This window comes from Centropristis striata, chromosome 4, assembly GCF_030273125.1.
Source record: "Centropristis striata isolate RG_2023a ecotype Rhode Island chromosome 4, C.striata_1.0, whole genome shotgun sequence".
In the NCBI taxonomy this organism is placed as follows: Eukaryota; Metazoa; Chordata; class Actinopteri; order Perciformes; family Serranidae; genus Centropristis; species Centropristis striata.
The window spans coordinates 22328982-22349271 of NC_081520.1; the positions used below are offsets into that span (position 1 = coordinate 22328982).

Consider the following 20290-nt stretch of genomic DNA (forward strand, 5'->3'; position numbering starts at 1 on the left):
TTAATTTAAATGTGTGAGTATATATATATATATATATATATATATATATATATATATATATATGAAAGATGTTTGTAGAACTCTACAACAACCCACTGGATTTGTAACATAAGATTCATAATCATTAGAAGCAAAATTTTTAAGTGATAATGACATTTACTGTTACATTCATCTTGTCTCATATCACTCTTTCTGACATTTTATCTTTCCCTCATCAGAGATCCAAGAGTACGCAAGAGAAATTGGCATTGATCCCGACAGTGAGCCGGAGCTCTTGTGGCTGGCCAGGGAAGGCATTGTTGCCCCACTGCCTGCCGAGTGGAAGCCTTGGTGAGTAAGGGCGTAAACACTGGGAAGTGGCTCCCTGACAGTGTGGTCACCCAGAAAACAACCTAAAATCTGGAGAGAATCTGATGTGGTTTTGTAGCACTGGAGGTGATATGAAATGATATTTGGTTTGGAGGCTGTGCTCCTTAATGAGACACCAGAGATACAAGCAGTCCCAGGTACAAGTGCAATTTATTGTTTTTGATGGTAATGCCAATGATGTAATTTTTTTTTAGTGTGAACAACTCAAAAATGTCTTTTCTGCACAATAAAACAATTATAATGACATTAATCATAAAAAAAGAAAGTTGAATTTCTGAAATTTTGACAAATTATAATTTTTTAATAGGAATCAAATGTCATTAGGGCCTCGGGGCAATCGCACCGAGCACTGGTCCCATACAGCAATAGCTGTAGGGACCAGTGCTCGGGGCAAAGCCTGCTCAAAATTTTGCATTGAAATGAATGGGACGGCCGACAAAAAATGAGCGAAAAAGAACAATTATTGGAGATTTTTAAACGTCTACTTCTCCGGCATAATTTCACCTAGAGACTCCATTTAAACTTTAAACAGTAGACACAAGTCTTGTGTATCGGTGTATTAATCCACGTTTCGATAGGTCATATAGTTTTTTATCAATCCCTGTTCAATGACCATGACAATTTTTGGAGAAATTCTGAGATTATAACGGGTGTGTATTGCACGGAATGTTCGTGTCAGAGTGTGTGATGTCATCGCTCAGAGTGTAGAGGGAGAGGTAAAACTGTCAAAAAATAAATTTTAAAACTGCGCTCCAGGCCGCAAATTTCACTCTACAGAAATAATTTATACATAGAAACGTAGGAAAATTTGTCTTCTCACTCACAATCCTCTGGTAAAGCTGTCAGAGTTATAGTTTGGGCGTACGACGCACAGATGCGGCACCAACACCACCAACAGCCTCATTGGGTCCCATATTAAAAACGCAGGGAGATATTTGAAAAAGGGAGATGGAACAGTTTTTTTAGATCGCTCTAACAAAGCTATTTTTTCACTTTTCTGAAAAAAAAAACATATGTAGACGTTCAGGAAGAACTCAGGACGCTCAAAGTGAAGTCGAATCAATGATAGGTATTATGGTTTTGCCAAAAATGCTTTCTGTTCGAGGCCAGAAATTCCAGTCCACCTCTGGCTGCTGTCACTCTTTCAGAACTTTAACAGGTGGTATCAGTTAATTCTGTTGATTGCTCTGATCTGATTGCCTTTGATCTTTGATGTGATTACAGTTACAGATACACACACACACACACACATGCGCGTAAGTGCGCACACTCCTCACACATGCATACACCTGCTTCAAACACGCACACACAGGTAAGTTTGTGATTTTAATTACACACACAGGTAACTTTATGCGATTTTCGCTACACACACACACACACACAGGTAACTTTATGTGATTTTAATTACACACACACACACACACAGGTAACTTTATGCGATTTTCGCTACACACACAAATGCGCGCGTATGCGCGCACACTCCTCCACATACATGTTTCTCTCACAAACACACACACACACACACACACACACACACATTTTGAGGTTAAAGGGCATAGTTTGAAATCTCTGAAGAATCTCATCATAGTGTACACACACCGGCAGTAGCCCCCGTGGCCCTTTCAAAATTTCCCCAGAGGAAATTTTCTAGTTTATATATACAGTACTGTGCTGTCTGTATATATACAATATATACAACATTTTTCAAGTTCCCACGTATTTTTGGCAATTACTTAATGAAAACAAACATTTTGGTTCCAGTTCAGAGGTTCACAAAACAGCAGTAACCTGTAGGTGCTAGTTTAAATAATTTTTAGGGTAATGTTTGAAGACATGTTAACATGTCCTTGTATAAACCCAAAATACAAGCATGAACCTGAAGTTGAGCATAATTTCATCCTTTTAATGAACTAAAATACAACGTAGTAAGCAGCTTTAATCCTTCATAGCCCAACACATCTCTACGATAGGATTCTATAAAATGATAGTTTATCTGATGCAGAGTTGAGGTGACAACACAGCCTGTGGTGACATCTCTCCATTCACCCACCCACCCGTCACCTCTCCTTCCCTTTCCTGGGCCTTTTTTGGAGGTGCCGAAGTGACACCCCTCCTCTCCCCCCTCCTCCCCCACAGCCAGGACGTGACGGGGGACATCTACTACTTCAACTTCTCTTCGGGACAGTCCACGTGGGATCACCCGTGCGACGAGCACTACCGCCGCCTGGTGGCCCAGGAGCGTGAGCGCGCCCAGCTCACAGCCGCTGTAGGAGGCACAGGGGTGAAGAAGGACAAGGACAAGAAGAAGAAGAAAGAAAAGAAGGAGAAAAAGGAGAAAAAGAAGAAGGAGCCACTAAAGACACCTGGAGTGAGTAATTTCCTTACCCATCTCAAAATAGTGAATACCTGTCTCAAAATGATAATATAATATGATAAAATTTAGGTGCTTACTAGAGGTGGGGGAAAAATCGATACAGCACAATATTAAAAAAATTTTGCGTGGCAATATTATATTGATTCCTTGCCGCAGAGTATCTATACATAGTGGCGGGCCGTTTTTGATACACTGGTATCACATGAAACTAGAAGATCTAAAGAATCTATAGGCTGCAACAGGATATTGTTTAGGGAAGTTGTTGAAATAACGCTGCAAAGTTCAGCTTTTTTTATGTTTAATTCAAAAACATTCAGAGCAGTGAAGCTTAAAGTTTTTGAAAGTTTGAAAAAAATGCTGCAGTTGTTGTCGTCCATAAATGTTTGATATCAGTTCAGTTCAGTTTGACTGAATGTTGGTCAGTCTTTGGGTTTGACTCTCATTGTGGAGAAATAAAAAGACTGAAGTTAGATGAATAGACTGAGAATTTTCTCTTATTGGACAAAACAATTCTTGATTGAATTTAATTTTGTGGGCACAAAATGCAGTTAAACAGTTAAATCACAGTATATTGTATCGCAATACTCACCATATCACAAAATGCTTAAAATCACAATAATATCTCTCAAATATTGGGATAAAATCGTATCGTGGGGCCTGCTGATTCACACCTCTAGTGCTTACTTCTCTCTTACTTCTTACTCTTTCTTTTCCTCCACAGGTACTGAGTTCAGCTCTGGGACCCCTACCATCCCCTCTGGGCAGCCTGGCTCCTCTCAGAGGCCTGGATGCCCCTGGTGTGGGCCCACTGCCTGGTTCTGCCCCTCCTCTCCGGCGGTCCCTCGGCAGCTCTGGGGGACTGGAGCCCCTAAAAACATCCCTCGGGGTAAGATCCCCATGCTTTATGAAGGACCATATTGTCATGTACTTATTAAACTTGTAGCCTCTCCCAAACAGATACACAATCCAGTATTCTATATTTCATTTCTTTCTCTGTCAGGGCCCTCGGAGCAGTGGAGCTTCGAGCGTTTTGGGCAGCAGGCAGGAGGAGAGGGTGTCTTTCACTCTGCCTGGCTTTGATGATGATGAGGAGGATGAGAAAATCTCAGAAAACGAGGTGCAGTACAACCAAAGTACAAGTGCAAGATGATGAAATGGCTACTGAAATGACCTTATATGCCTATAAAACTAAGCATTGTCACTTTTACAGCCGAGTCCTCGCGGTTCAGACCGATTACTCAGGAACCTTCATCTGGACCTGGATGCCCTTGGGGGAGGCCTACAGTATGAGGTAGACATGGTCATTTACTTTATTCCTCTGAACCCCAAGGGTTTTTATTTTATTTTATTTTTTACATATTATTCACTGTGACTTAAAATGTTTTCTGTGCAGAATAACACAGTTATAATAACAGAAGTCATAAAAAAGAAAGAATGCATGTTTGAATTTCTCTGATAATTTTCTTTTAAAAAATTTAAATAAAGTTTAATTTAAATATGCACCACTCCAAGTGGTCACAAGTGTCATGAATATTGCGGGAAAAATTGTGTCTCCCCATGCTATACATGTGAATATTGAACTATTTGCATTTTTACAACCTCTCCTGTCCTGTCCTCTCCTCTCAGCTCTGTGTAAACAGCCTGCAGTTCTGTCTGATTTTCAGTGAATATTAGTCAAGTGACCATTCGTCTCAGTAGAATCAATCATGGCTTCACAGTGTTGCTGAGGAGCAGAATTTAATGTTTTTGAAAGGATCTAGTAAAAAAGTTTATTTTTGGCAACGTTTTGAATAAGACATGTAGAATAAAGTGATTTTAACAGAAACTCACAATTTTAAGCTTAATTATGCTACTTTTTCTGACAGAAAACCTATGATCTGTTCAAGGACTGACGGAAAGTTCAATTTTCGACAATCATGCCAGTTTTTACAGTTTCTTTTTACGATAAATGGTGTATTTTTGGCTTTCTTTCAGAGATGGTAGGCTTCAGAGGCTTAAAATAAACAGCTGTCGCAAGGGTTTGGTGCTTTTTATCTATGAATATGTTTTTTTTGCCTCTGCACCAGTGACAGCCATGGAATATTTTCCAGAAGCGTCCACTAGGACCCAAAGATTAACTGATTAGATGACTCAAGAATTCAAATGCTATGTACAGTTGAAACCAGAAGTTTACATACACTATATAAAAAGACACATATGCTTTTTTTCTGACTGTCTGACATGAAATCAGACAATCACTTTTCCTGTTTTAGGTCCGTTAGGATTACCAAAATTATTTCTATTTGCTAAATGCCAGAATAATGAGAGAAGGATTTTTTAAGACAATTTTTTATTACTTTCTTCAAAGTCAGAAGTTTACATACACTAACATTATTATGCCTTGAAACAATTTTGGAAAGCCCAGATGATGCTGTCATGTCTTTGGAAGCTTCTGATAGGTTCATTGACAACATTAGAATTAATTCGAGACACACCTGTGGATGTACTTTATGGCACACCTGAAACACACTGCTTCTTTGTGTGACATCATGGGAAAGTCAAAAGAAATCAACCAAAATATCAGGAAGAGAATTGTGGACTTGCACAAGTCTGGTCCAGAGTGAAACGAGTACTGTACCGACATGGGTTGAAAGGCCACTCTGCCAGGAAGAAGACATTACTCCAAAAGAAACATAAAAACGACAGATTACAGTTTGCAAATGCACACAGGGACAAAGACCTTAATTTTTGGTCTGACAAAACTGTAATCTGTCTTTTTTATGTTTCTTTTGGAGTAATGTCTTCTTCCTGGCAGAGTGGCCTTTCAGCCCATGTCGGTACAGTACTCGTTTCACTCTGGATAATGACACACTCTTACCAGCTTCAGGCAGCATCTTCACAAGGTCTTTTGCTTTTGTTCTTGGGTTGATATGCACATTTTGGACCAAAGCACGTTCATCTCTGGGACACAGAGTCCGTCTCCTTCCTGAGCGGTATGATGGCTGGACATTCCCATGGTGTTTATACTTGGGTATAATTATTTGAACAGATGAATGTGGCACCTTCAGGCATCTGGAAATTGCACCCAAGGATGAACCAGACTTGTGCAAGTCCACAAATCTCTTCCTGATATCTTGGTTGATTTCTTTTGACTTTCCCATGATGTTACACAAAGAAGCAGTGTGTTTCAGGTGTGCCTTAAAATACATCCACAGGTGTGTCTCAAATTAACTCAAATGTTGTCAACGAACCTATCAGAAGCTTCCAAAGACATGACAGCATCATCTGGGCTTTCCAAAATTGTTTCAAGGCATAATAATGTTAGTGTATGTAAACTTCTGACTTTGAAGAAAGTAATAAAAAATTGTCTAAAAAAAATCCTTCTCTCATTATTTTGGCATTTAACAAATAGAAATAATTTTGGTAGTCCTAACGGACCTAAAACAGGAAAAGTGATTGTCTGATTTCATGTCAGACAGTGAGAAAAAAAGCATATGTGTCTTTTTATATAGTGTATGTAAACTTCTGGTTTCAACTGTATGTCAACTTTGCTGCAAAAAGATGTAAGCTTCAACTTGACCAGTTGGTGAAGGCAACAAGCAACACAGGACAACAAACAACAAGGAGGCCGTTATTCTTATGAAGTCATTTATCTGTCCCAATGGACATTTTTTTAGTATATGTGTTTGTGCACATTGTAGGACAGTGAAGCCAGTGGTGGAGCTCCAGCTGAAGAGAAGACAGAGCCAGAGTTGCAGGACTTGGGCCTATCTGGAGACCACAGCCCCGAACCACCATCCCAACAGGTAAAAATCATATAAAAACGCACGCACACACGCACACACGCACACACGCACACACACACACACACACACACACACACACACACACACATACAGTGGCTTTCAGCTTGGTTTTGTCTTTTTTGCTCTCTCTGCCATTTCTGTGTACCATGTATGTACGTGAGTTGAAATTTAGAAGTACAACCCTCTCAGGTATATTATCAATAACTATGGAGATAAAAATTCAGGGTTTTTTTGTATCTTTGAAACAGAGATGTTTTTTCCAAGAAAGGTTTATTGTGAAGAAAAGGGGTCTCAAATACCTTCCCCCCCTGGTAAAAATGCAGGAACTTACAACGTCAAGTTAGAGCCTGACAGATATATCTGTCTAAAGCTATTATCGGCCGATATTGGCCTATCAAAGGCATATCAATATTGGTGTTTATGCTGTCCGATGTGTGCCATTATGAAAACTTTTTTTACACAATATATAATGCAGAAAATTTTGTGTGCTGTGATTTTTAAATCGTCACCATTGACTGACACTGAACAGTACAACCGCGTATTAGAGCCAAGTATATGTATAAAAAAATATAAAGGCCCAGGGGAGGGGGGTAATATTTCGAGAAAAAAGTCGCAATTTATGAGAAAAATGTGTCCTAGATGTAAGCAGCGATATCCTTCATCTGGCCATTGCGTTGTAGTTCGTGATGCAGAAAAGCTCTCACCTCATCCAAATTAGTACAGTGTTTTCTTCTGAATAGGCCCAATTCACGGCAATGTCTCTTCAAAGTCTGAATACTTATTATAATATGGTGATTCTGGGCTAAAACCACGAGTATTTCCTTATTGCTAAATCCGATTGCAAAGCATAATTTGAAGTCTCTCCCTACAGACATAGTATACAGCATGCAGCAGCTTCTGGGCTGATGGAGTTCCTTGAAAAACAAAACACGAGCCTATTTTTCAGACTTTTTTTTCCTCATAAATCTGCTACTTTTTTCTCCTAGATTTGCCTCCGCTGGGTTTTTTTCATACTTGGCCCTAATACGCCGTCAGAGTGTATGTAGTGTAACAGTTCTGAAGTTTATTTATTCTTTATTTTCTCAGTTACCATTTATAGAATTGGCTGACAATGTAATACATAGTTTATAATGTATAATAATGTTTAATAATGTTAAATATGATTCAATAATGTTTTATGTTTGAGAAAGTACCTCCCAGGATACCTTTGCAGAGTGAAAAATCTGTGCAAAATCCACATAAAAAAGGTCTATTTCATACCAGCTCAAAAAATGACCATATCGGCCTTCATATCAGTTATCAATGAATTTTCCCCCTCTAAAATCAATATCGGCACCAGTCTCATAAATCCCATATTGGTTGGGCTCTAGTTAAATTGGATTTTTATTTGTTTAGTAAATAATGATTTGGAGTTAAAAATGTGGGATTTAGACGCATATATTCTTTTTAAGAATAGCAGTGTAATTGATAACATTCTCTGTGTCTGTGGACCTTTCTTGTTGTCTCATATAAATGTGATTCTAAACCATCTGTTATTCCTTCTCTTTGTCTAGTGTGACCTCTTTGACCTTTAAACCTCTCACCTTTGCGTGTCCCTGACCCGGGACGTGTTGGTGTAGCTGCTGTGCTGCTGGGATCTGTCCTACGGGCCCGGCTGTCACTGTGTCTTCCTCTTTGTCCTGCTGTCTTCCTACTGTCACTGTTACTGCTTCGCTGTCTGAAACTCTATATCAGGAGCACGTGTCCTCTACATCACAACAATCAATACTATATAATTTCCCTCTTGATTTATAGTCCAGTACAACCCCAAAGCTCTCAGTAGATTCTGAGAGAGAAACTTCTTACATTACCTTCTAATGAAAGTTGTTAATGCATTTATTCTGAGTTCTAAATATACACAATGTCCCACTGATTTGATCTGAACTACAAATTCAGTGATTTCTTCTGACACACCCAGGACGAAAATGTATATGTTTTTCTGTGCTTAGATGCATGTTTCTATCCTTTGCATTTGCCTAATTTAGTTCTCGTGTTGATTGCCTAACATGTCTAATTTCGTCCCTATAAAAATGCATGATCCGTTGGTTTTGCATGTCCATAATCATAACCCCCCCAACCCACACACACACACACACACACACACACACACAGTCTATCAGTGGGGGTCACAATCTTTTTGTCTGCCTCCTTCCCTCACTTGCCCTCCTGCGTCCTTTCTCTCCCTTGTGCCTCTGTCTGGGACCGATGGACTGTTCTATTGCCCTCCACCAAGGACTCTCTGAGGGACCGCCACCTCCGACTGTCCTCACTGGCAGGCAGCAGAAACCGTGTCAGTGAGGAGGGGGAGAGTCCTGAACACTCTGCTGAACATGGGGTAGCAGAGGAGTTAAATGAAGTGGCAGAGGAAGTAGAGGAGGAGGAGGAGGAGGTGGAGGTGGAAGACGAAGCTCAGAGAGAGAAGGGAGAGGATGAAGGAGGAGGGGAAGCAGAGGGAGAGAATGGAAAGATAGGAAATGAGCTGGATGATGGAGAGGCAGCAGATGAGAGAAAAAACAAAGAAGAGGAGGATGAGATGGAGGATGAGCAGGGAGGAAGTAAAAGCTCTAAAGAAAGCAAGAAAGATGAGGAGGAGTTAGAGAGCGATGAGGTAGAGGAGGAATGCTGTGAAGGCGTGGATGAAGATGAAAACGAAGGCGATGGTGTAGTGTCAGAAAACATGAAACACAGTGAGAAGGAGAGCAATGAAAGAAAGGAAAATGAAAGCAGGCAGGATGAGGCCAAAGACAGAGAAGAGAACGTAGAGAGTGACGAGGCAGTGGAGAGTTTGCCGGAGGAGAAAGAAGAAGAGGTGAAGGAAGCTGTGCGAGCAGAAGAAGAAAAACAAAACGAATCTGAGGAAGATGGCGAAGAAGTTGTGGAGAAAGGCTTCAAAAGTGATGAGCAGAATGAGAGTGAGGAAGAGGAGGTGGAGATAAGTAATGAAAGAGAGCTAGTGAAGGAAAGAGAGGAGGAGGAGGAGGAGGAGGAGGAGGGTGAGGGTGATGAGGCTCTGGAAAGATGCTCCCTGAGCCAGGGGAAACTGACAGAGAGTGACGAGGAGGTGTTAGAGAGATGTGTGCAGAGTGAAGCAGGAGAAACAGAGGGGGAGGGGCTAGAGGGAGATTATGAACTAGACACCCATGAGCCCCAAACTGCATCGGGGAGTGAGGAGGAAGTCATCGAGGTTTTTGAGACCGGACTGGCTCAGGTCCAACCAGACACATCAAGCAAGAAGACGGTGCTGAGTGACCTTAAAACACTCGATCAAAAGAGAAAAACTCTTGCTGGCGAGATGGACAAAGTGACAAAAAAATCCCCCCTTCCTGCAGAGGTAGGGTTCGGTGTTGCCTCTGTGCGTGCTCACCCGGCTTCATTTCACTCCCCGATCCCAACCCTGATCCTGCCTGACCTCTGCAGCTAGGTGCACATTGAGCATATAAAAGAAGTGGATGTTGCCTCGTCTCATCATCCATTGGTTTGAGGGTTGCCATCTTGGTTTTTTTGGAGCCAGGAGTGGGTAGATAACCGACCCAGCCACCTATTTGTGTTGGGTTGGCTATGTTTATGCTTGAGGGGTGAGATTGGTTAGGGTCAGGGTACGAATATCAGGGTAAGCCAATCGGAGGAAGAGTAAGGCAGACAGAGTGGGGACGGAGTTGCAATAGTCAGAAAAAAATGGGGTGGTTACATACAGTCATAGAATTTTTGTTGTTATATATGAAAGACCATTGTTTTCTTCAATTTCTTGTAAATTTTAATGCCTGGTACAACTAAAGGTACATTAGTTATTGGTACTTGATAATAACCAAAATCATTTTCCAGAAAACCATGGAAAATGTCTAGAAATCAGCTCTTAAATTAAACTCTTATGAGCTATTTTTTGTTGTTATCATTATATTTTTCCAAACAAATGTACTTTTAGTTGTACCAGCCATTAAAATAAACAAGAAATTGAAGATAACAATGGTGGTCTATTATTATTTTCATGACTGTAGGTTAGCAGCCCGGAAAGGCCAGGTTAGTCACCAGCTAAAGCTAGTGTTTACTAGGTTGTTAGTTAGGTGTATCCTAAATTCACATAAACTTTGCGTCAGTGTCCAAATATTTATGGACCTTACTGTATATTGGGATGCTAAATAAATTTGGCAAGCGGAACAAAGGGTGTAAAACAAACTGTACCTGACAAAACCAAATAACAGCCTTCAGACCTTTCTTTTTATTTTTAGGTCAACCAAAATATTACATTTTTCATAAACTGAAAATGCGAAACACTGTGAATGGGTCAAAGTTCTACGACACCCAAAAACAAGTCCAAGCTGTTGGCCAATAGAGTGAATGCAGGTTTCAGCCACATTGGTTCTGGTGTTCGGACTGTTACAGAGTCTACGTCCACTTCTTTTATACAGTCTATGCAGGTGCATGTAGCTCCCTGAATCCAACTCCACTGCCTTAGGGGCTCCCAGCCTGAATGGCATCACTTGCACACTGGAATATAATTTGGTGAATCCATATGAGCCCCTGAGGACTGGATTGGAAAGTTCCGATCCCTCGCTGACGTTGACAGTGCAGGCCTTTGTTAGTCTATCTGCTTTTAGATAGGCGATTGATTTTGAGCTGTTTGACGAGACACAGGCTGTCATCTCCTGCCTCTCCCCCTTTTCAGAGTCCGCTTGCTTCAATTACAGGATGCTTGACTGTCTGGTTTTACAGTATGCCTGCCAGCCTGCCGGTGCCAGCCTTGTTTGTGTTTGCATGTACAGTCTGCTTTTGCCTTTTGCTGTCTGTGTGTCTTTGGAAAACACAGCATGCTTAGTGCTGCTTTTGCAATTGTGTTTGTTCATTCAGAACCATTACCTAGTCCATGAGTGTTTGTATGTGTGTGTGTGTTGATACAGGAGTCTGAGGTCAGAGAGAACATTGAGGAGGCTTCATCCTCCATAGATGTCAAGGTACTCTGATCAATCATAAGCTCCCATTCATTAATTCAATCATTGAGCTTGATTGTTAATTATCAACCCGTTTTGAATTGGTTCTGGTTTTGTATCCTTAAGCTGTCGGAAAAGGTTCTGGACATCAACGACCTCTCTGGCACTGTTAGTCCACTGGAGAGCGACGACAAAGAGGAATACAAAGAAGAAGAGGAAAATAGAAAGCGGGCAAAGACAAACAAGGCTGAGGCTACCAAGAGGTTTGTTCTTGTTGTTTTGATATTGTGCAGGAAAACAGCTGCTGTCCTCAGACTAAAAGTGTTGGTGTTCACGCCAATGCAAATATTTTGATTCATTCATTATCCTTAAATGCTTATCCCAACTTGGGTCGTAGGGGGGCTGGAGCCGATCCGAGCTGATATTGGGTGAGTGGCGGGGTACACCCTGGACAGGTCGTGGGGTACATCCTGGACAGGTCGCCAGACTAGGGCATAAGGCTTGTTTCCAATGAGTACTTTTTGGAAAGCGGGGTGTTTTAGTGTTTTGGCTCCGCCCACTAGTTAGTTCCCCTCGGCCTCTGTCCCCATACAGGTACTTTTGTAGCAGCTAACCAACGGAGTTCGAATGTTAATGCGTTGCCAAATTAGCGTGTTTGTCACTATATTTAGCGACTATTCAGACCCCTCTAGCGACTCTTTTTCAAAAAAGCGACTCGCGACAATTCTAGTGACTTTTTCTGGTGTTATTGGAGACTTTTGGAGACTTATTACTCTTCTTAACAGGTAGCAGGCGCTTTAACTGACGCCATCAGTCTCGCCAGTTAAATGCCTCTGTTACTACCTTAGAAGGCGGTACAGAGCCGGGATCACTTGGTCCCCCATTGCGCCTCTGAGACGTTCAAGATGCAAACGAAACACCACAGAGGTGTAAATATAAGCCAGGGGACCCAAAAAGAACCCACACTGACACAGGGAGAACACACTCACTCCACACAGAAGAGTGACAACCGCCGGATTCGAACCTGTGACCCTCTTGCTTTGAGGTGAAAGTTCTAGCCACAAATGTTTTGCGTTGCACAATTACATTTAAAATAATTGTGCAAGTAAGCAAATTATGAAAATATGTTGTATTAGGGTCATTCGTGTTTTTTCCATAGACTGTATAAAATAGGTTTTTTCATACGTGCTGATATTTTTTCAGCCGGAGCTTGTAAAGCTAGAGCTAAATATTGTCCTGACTGACTTATCCAAACTCCGCTCAGAAAACAAGCATTTTAAAAGCTTGTCGTGTGGACAGACCTTACAAAGATGGAACCCCTTTTTTGATGATGTAGTTATTTTGGCCGACATACTAAATATTTATCATTGAAACATGCAACTACAGTGTCAAAAGGGGGCGTGGACATTTTAAAACTGTACACAAGTTGTTGATTAATAAAGATTGCTTGTGAATATTTTTACGCCTTTTTTGACCTTAGTATAACACCTTTCTCCCTCATCAGACATTTAAAGGCTGCTGGCAAAGACAACCCTCAAGCTCAGAAAGTTGACAGACTTGTCCTCCACCAGTCCAGCCATTCGGCCTCGCTCTCAAGCCCGTCCCCCTCAGAGCAAGATGTCAGGCTCTATCTAAAAAAAAACGAAAGCCTTGGCATGTCTTTGGGACTGCAGAGGCCTGAGACCTCCAGAGGTCGGCTGGTCCGCACCTCCAACACCCAACTGGAAGATGCTGAACCTCACTTAAAAAGCCAAGAGAGCTCGCTGGAAGAAGAGTCCAGCTGGAGAGCCCGGAGGGACAGACAGAAGAAAGAGAGGGAGAAAAAGGAAGAGGAGGAGAAAGAGGAGGAGAGGAAGAGGTCAGAGAGAGAGGAGATGAATCTGAGAGAAATGAAGGAGGAGAGGGAAAAGAGGAAGGCTGACGGTGAGGTGGAGGAGGAGAAAGAGCATATGATGAAGGAGAAGAGGATGCGACTCCTCCAGGAGGAGCTGAGGAGAGAAGAGGAGGAGGAGGAGAGGAAGCTGAAGGAGGAGAGCGAAGAAAGACTGAGGTAGGCATGGAGAGCATGACACCTTTTTATGCCATAACAAACCTATATTATACAAAAACAAATTCCTAATTTAAAAAAAATGCATGTGTATGTGTATGTGCAACTCCCCAGGGCTCTGCGGCAGCGTCACCTGTCCAGGAGGGGAGAGGAGGAGGCCAGACTGAATGAGGAGGCTGATAGGATGCTGGAGAAGCTCAGAGAGTCAGCCCGGCAGGAAAGGGAGAGGCAGCAAAAAAGGCTCAGGTTAGAAACATACATTAATCCATGTCATTAGACATAATAGCAGGTCAACAATAAATGCCACATAGAAGTGGTGTACAATATCTGAAAGCTGGGGATCTGAAGATTAGATTAGCTTTGAGAACAGCTCAGTGTCAAGGTTTAATAATGTTAATGTGTATAATGGTTCAGAACATTGTTTGGCTTTCTGAAGTTCATTTCTATGCTCAACTATGTCCCATAAGTTTTTCCCAGAAATTCTCGGTTTGATACCAATTATTCAACACATATACTGCTGAATTAGACTTTTCTTTCAATTTGAAAATGTGAAAAAATGGTCATAAACCCCTCCAGAATATTACATCATTACACCAAGAACTTTGGAACAACATAGAAAAATCCATGTTGTGATTTGGTTTCAAGACTTTTTGAAACATTTTGGAGATTTCTGTATTTCTGTATAAATATTTTTCATAAACTGAAAATACGAAACACTGTGAATGGGTCAAAGTTGTACGACACCTAAAAACAAGTCCAAGCTGTTGGCCAATAGAGTGAATGCAGGTTTCAGCCACACTGGATCTGGTGTTCGGACTGTTACAGAGTCTACGTCCACTTCTTTTATACAGTCTATGCAGGTGCATGTAGCTCCCTGAATCCAACTCCACTGCCTTAGGGGCTCCCAGCCTGAATGGAATCACTTGCACACTGGAATATAATTTGGTGAATCCATATGAGCCCCTGAGGACTGGATTGGAAAGTTCCGATCCCTTGCTGACGTTGACAGTGCAGGCCTTTTTGGAGATTTCTGTATTTTTTCTGTGATTGGATGATGAGCACTCCTGTTCTCTAAACTGCTGAGAAACCCCTTGTCATTATAATTAGGAAAGCTGCACATACTCTAATGTGTGGTTGTAAGTTTTCATGAGGCTGTGATTATCCTAGAGGTCACAGCAGCTCATTTTATACAGTGAGGTTGAGATCCAACAAATGCTCTCACTGTAATGAACTTGCCACTATGGGGACATCATCACACATGAATAAAATTGGGCTCTTTGAATCCACAAGACAATTGCCACCTCCTATCCGACAAGTTATCATGGCATGGTTGGTACCTGTGTATCCCCTAGATCTTCTAGTTTCATATATATTTATAAAATTAGCTCATGTCATCTCAAAACTGAGACTGCTTCTTGGAGAGAAGAAATTGGTCGAAATATCACAAAGTGGCAAAATCTGCAATACAGACTGTCCATATCACCTCACAAAGTCTGATCATATGGTGGCTGATGAACTGACAAGGTTCAGCTGAACTTAAATCAGTTTGCATTTGTTCACTTATAACCCTCCTTAAGTTACATAAAGGTGTGTCCTCTGCTCAGGGAGGAGAGCGAGGTCATGCTGAAGGAGTTACGCATCACTCTAGAGGAAGAGCGAGCAGCAGAGCGTGACAGACTGGAGGCCCAGAAGAGGCAAGATGTCGAACACCTGAAGGCCGAGTCGGAAGAGGAACTGCAGGCGGAGAGGAGAAGACTCGAGGGAGAGAGGGAGGAGAAACTGAAATTAGAGGTAACTATGAATGGTGCTGGCCTGCTAGTGTCTGGCTTGTCTTAGGCATGACAGCCTTAAGACTCTGTGACTAATGATGTCTCATTCCACACAGACTGAAGGTAAACAAAATACTAGGAAAAACAAAGATAAACAAATAGCTTTGCAAACATCTGTTTGAAAAACAATATAATTAAAGTTTAAAGGTACTCTGTGACCGACTAATACATGTTAATCGCTTTGTATTGCCAATGTGTGAACAGATTACGACTCAGAAACTTAGAAACTGAAACCTTCCCTAACTCTCTCAGTTCCCCCTCACAGTCTGTGGACTGATGAAAGGACTTGGGACAATTTGGCGGGGGAAATCCAAAAGATGTGACCTTTATGCACACTTTTTCCCTTACAGAGCCAACAGTGCGCCAAAACAAAGTTCATGTAAGCACACACACACACACAAAAAGTTTTATCCCATTAAGTCTGTCTAGCCAAAATGGAATGTGACAAACATCAGGGGAAACTAAGGTCACCAGCGACAGGACATTCATGGATGGACCTGTAGTTGTTTGGGAACAAAGCCAACAAACAGTTGGATTTCATTCTATTGGAAGTATGTCTTAGCTTATTTTTTTAATCTTTTCGAACCCCTTTTTTTCCTTAGCGTGTTCACCCGCTAAGGTTTTTCCAGCAGAATACTATCTGAGTACATATGTTAGTTGTCTAGCTTGCCAAATGTCTTCACCAGCTAATGTGATCCATAATACTAAATAACATATAATGACAAATAGCGTTGAGTCAATTATATAACCTATGTTTTCTTCAGATCGCCAAAAATGCAACATTTAATGTAGAAAGAAACCGTAAAAACAGGCATTATCGTCAAAATTACAACTTTCCGACAGTCCTTGAATGGATCAAGTTAGTAAGTAGTCAGTTAGAAAAAGTAACCAAAGCAAAGCTTAAAATTGTGATAAATTCTGTCAAAATCACTTTATTCTACATGTCTCATTGAAATGTCCCCAATAATATACTGTTTGTAATAACTAGACCCTGTTAAAACATTGAATGCTGCTCTCCTTAGAGACGCTGTGAAGTTGTGATTGATTCTGCTGAGACGAATGGTCACGTGACAAATATTCACTGAAAATCAGAGAGAACTGCAGGCTGTTTACACAGAGCAGAGAGGAGAGGACAGGAGAGGTTGCAAGTAGAGGTTGTAAAAATGCAAATAGTTCAATATGTATAGCATGTGGGGACCCATTTTCTTTTCAATATTCACAACGCTTGTGGGTACTTGGAAAATCAGAGAAATTCAGCTTGCTTTGTTTCTTTTTTCATATTTATAACTCTGTTTTATTTTGAACAAAAGACATTTTATTGTTCCCATTTCTAGCCATGATTGTGCTAATTCCATAGAGCTGCGGGACTTATTATATACTGCAGTGAAATACAAGGCCACAGTGAGTAAAATGTAAAAGAGCAAAAAAAAAATTGCGTTCTTGAGTTCTTGACCCAAGCATTGTTTTATTAACCTGGATACCAATTTTTTTATTATTTAAAAAGAAAAACATCACCTGAAGCCAATTTTGCAGGTCATGACATGTTCTATGACATATGCTATTGGCTCACCTGCTGTCACCCTCCTCAGTAATGTTCAGTCTTAAGTCTGATTTCCACCGGGCGCATTACAGCAGCGTCACGTCAGCGTCACGTTCCCCGTTGCAAATAGGTAACACTCTAATCAATGAGAGCATTCCGGGCGCGCTGCGGAATGTTACAGCAGCGTCTCAGCAGCGTCTCTACGCGAGCATTAGGTAGGACTTCTATTTCTCCACGAGACGCTGCCAAATCGCGTAAATCTCAACAGAGCAGATCGCACCAGACAGGAAGTCCGACTCAGAATCAGCGTAAAACAAAATAAAACACAATACGCAGTTCATGCAGCCTACTTCACATCAACATTATGTCATGGCCGGGGCACCAGATCAGCAATCAATCAATCAAAGGGTCTCAGAGGATTGGCGACACGGACGACAAGACTGATTGTTGAAGTGGAACATCATACAATCATTTATGACATAACATATTGTTTTTATAAGGATAGATGGTCAGATCAACAGATCTTTCACGTCAGAGAAGCAAAGTAAGTAAGTTGGTTGTTGTTGTTGTTGTTTACTTTATACACACAGTTTATCCATAGACTGTATAAATAGAGTTTAGAATTTATCACGGGGTCTTGCGGTCTCCCGTATGGTCAGGATTATCGCGTGATCTCGTTGTCTCGCGTGTATACGACTGGCTCGCTAAGCTGACGTGCCGCTGCTGTAACGCGCCCGGTGGAAATCCCCAGTAAGTGTATTGCCCATCAGTTGTTTTTTAGCAAACAGCAAGAGCAGGACCTCTTGGTTATGATGGTGCTATCAAGTGTTTCACAAACATAAACTACACTAAAATATGTCTAACATCCATTTAGGAACAGTGTGAGAACTAGAAGTTTGTGTTTGTGGTACACACATTGGATTTGATGAACACAGATTAATGATCTCTCCGAAATGTGTGTCTTTCTCTCTGTTTGCACTATTTTGTCTGTATAAAGGTCAAAATCTCAGAGAAGAGGAGGGAGCTCTTGAGTCCACGTCCTGAACAACAACTGGCAGGGTACCACCGAGAGGTTAGAGGACACACAATTACACATGCACACACACAACAGATACAGATTGGACTTCTTCTGTAAACTGACCTTTGCTGTCACTGTCTAGCTGGCTGATGTTCTTCAGGAGGTGCGGGAGGAGGTGCAGCGTGATCACGAGAGGAAGCTGGAGCAGCTGAAGGAGGAACACAGGAGAGAGATGAACAGCATCAGGGAGAAAAACCTGGATGAGGTTAGATAGTGTGATTCTCATCCTGTACTTGCATTAGTGGAAACATCTTCTTTTTTTTCGAGCTGGAATCAAGGAAAACGACTTCTGGCTCAAAATCACAAAAAATAAAACCACAACTTGTCTTTTTCATGACAGAATGTTGTGTTTGTGTGTTCCAGGAGACAGCTCAGAGGGCGCGCTTGCTTTCTACTCTGCAGGAGGACAGAGAGCATCTCCAGGCCTCGCATGCTGTCCAACTGGAGAAACTCCGCTTACAGCTCAACGCACAGATACAAAAGACACGGCTGACACACTCACGCAAGGTGAGACCAAACGGACACACACATAGTAATTATCATAGTAATGATAACTTGTGGAGCCAGGACGCAGCCTTTCAAGGTGTAATGCTGTGTTCACGTCAAACACAAAGTGATCTTTTGCCTTACGTTACTCATGCGAGATGCACTAGTTTAGATTATCTTCATGTTCCATTTCAGCCTGGGACAAAGTAGTCATTTTTTCTGATTTGTACCTGTTGTGGATGTCCCAAATATATTGGAAAACCAAATGCTGTCATGTGTGTCCCATACTAAGCAGTTTCTGCATTCATATGTAGATAATCTGTTTATAAATGATCAAGTGTGAACATTCAAGTCAACCGGTGGATCACGGGTCCTCATTTTAACCCTCTGAACCTCAACTTTCTCTTTTCAGAATTTGTGTCATTATAACAGAGGAATTTAAAACATACCTCTAGAATATGAACTGAAATTGTATTTTGCTCACCAAAGTGAGGTCAGGGAGAACTTTTTTAAAGGAATACATTTTTATTCCAGATACTAAATTTGTACTATTTCTTCTATTAGGAGTCAGAACTGCAGGATCTGTCCGATCAGATGGACCTGAGAGCAAAAGAGCTGAAGACCCAGGAGGCCATGCTCCAGACTAAGGTCTTCTATCCCATACTATATGTACTGTTAATCCCTGTTACAGTAATCTAAACCACATGGTCTAAAGGTTTCTGTCTCTTATCAGGCAGCAGATCTGAAGAGGAGGAGGAGGAATCTTGGGGAGGAAGAGGAGGAAGTGGACAGACAGATAGAGGTTGGGCATCCCACTTTTTTCTTCATGAAAATCCATGATCTATCCATCTATCAACCACTTATTTCCCCGCCTATGTGTGGTGTGTCCAGGCCTTACCCCGGCTGATCCAAGAGAGAGACCTGCTGAGGGAGGAGCTGGAGAGGATGAGAGAGGAGAAACATCAAGCCAGAGAACTCATCCAGAGAGCCAGGGAGGAGAGGAGTGAGGCCAAGGAGGAGGAAGAGAGGCTGAGGGAGGAGAGAGACAGAGCCAGGGAAGAGAGCAGGAGGGCCAAGGAGGACAGGGAGCGATTCGAGAGCAAGGTTGCGCTGCTGCAGGAGAGATGCGACCGCCTCAGTCGTAGAGTCAGGTATGAATTAACTGGGGGAACAATGATTTTCAGTGTTCCTGTGCGAAGCGTGTTTGCATTTTAAAGGGTCTTATTTTGTCCAATCAGTGAGCAGGAACAAGGCGAAGGAGCGAGCGCCTCCCCCAGACCTGAACCTAAACAGGACAAAAAGAAGGCAGATAAAGCAGCGCCCTCTAGTGACAGGAGAGACTCATCGCTACATGTAGAAGACCTGGAGGACCCACCACTGTCCCCTGTACCTGACAGCCACAGCAGCATGGACGAGTAAGGAGAGACATAGAAAACAGAGAATACAATACAAGTCTGTTTGAGGCCTCTGAGCAATATAAAGTTTTTGCTGATTCATCAATAATCAGTAATTCTAAATGTATGTAATTTTAGTGCCGTAATAACAAGTATTCTGCATAAAGGGTACTATTTTTGATACTTTAAGTTAATTTTGCTGATAATAGTTCTGTACTTTAACTACTACTTTAACATAATATTTGTAATGCAGGACTTTTAATTGTAATCGAGCATTTTTAGACTGTGTATTTCTACTTGATCTTAATGATCTGACCACTATTTTCATCACGGTCCACAAGTCTAAATCAACATCATGTTTATTATCACTCATGCAGAGCCATACACTCACCAACACACGTGCACGGTTAAGTTAAAAATAAAC

The 20290-nt window shown here is 41.6% G+C and overlaps 1 protein-coding gene across 2 annotated transcripts in view; it reads left to right on the forward strand.

The window, feature by feature from the left end:
- Positions 1-20290, forward strand: part of LOC131970495 (centrosomal protein of 164 kDa-like) — a 30135-nt gene that overhangs the window by 3694 nt on the left and 6151 nt on the right. Inside the window, exons 3-21 of one of the 2 annotated variants that reach the window (XM_059331905.1) lie at positions 219-330; positions 2506-2737; positions 3465-3629; positions 3744-3860; positions 3954-4034; positions 6424-6528; positions 8801-9898; positions 11463-11516; positions 11619-11755; positions 12997-13542; positions 13654-13785; positions 15144-15330; positions 17906-17980; positions 18069-18191; positions 18350-18493; positions 19037-19120; positions 19206-19274; positions 19364-19623; positions 19711-19887. In XM_059331905.1, coding sequence (XP_059187888.1) covers positions 219-330; positions 2506-2737; positions 3465-3629; positions 3744-3860; positions 3954-4034; positions 6424-6528; positions 8801-9898; positions 11463-11516; positions 11619-11755; positions 12997-13542; positions 13654-13785; positions 15144-15330; positions 17906-17980; positions 18069-18191; positions 18350-18493; positions 19037-19120; positions 19206-19274; positions 19364-19623; positions 19711-19887 — 3898 coding nt within the window. The remainder of the gene's footprint in view (positions 1-218; positions 331-2505; positions 2738-3464; positions 3630-3743; positions 3861-3953; positions 4035-6423; positions 6529-8800; positions 9899-11462; positions 11517-11618; positions 11756-12996; positions 13543-13653; positions 13786-15143; positions 15331-17905; positions 17981-18068; positions 18192-18349; positions 18494-19036; positions 19121-19205; positions 19275-19363; positions 19624-19710; positions 19888-20290) is intronic. The other variant, XM_059331906.1, reaches the window with a different exon arrangement.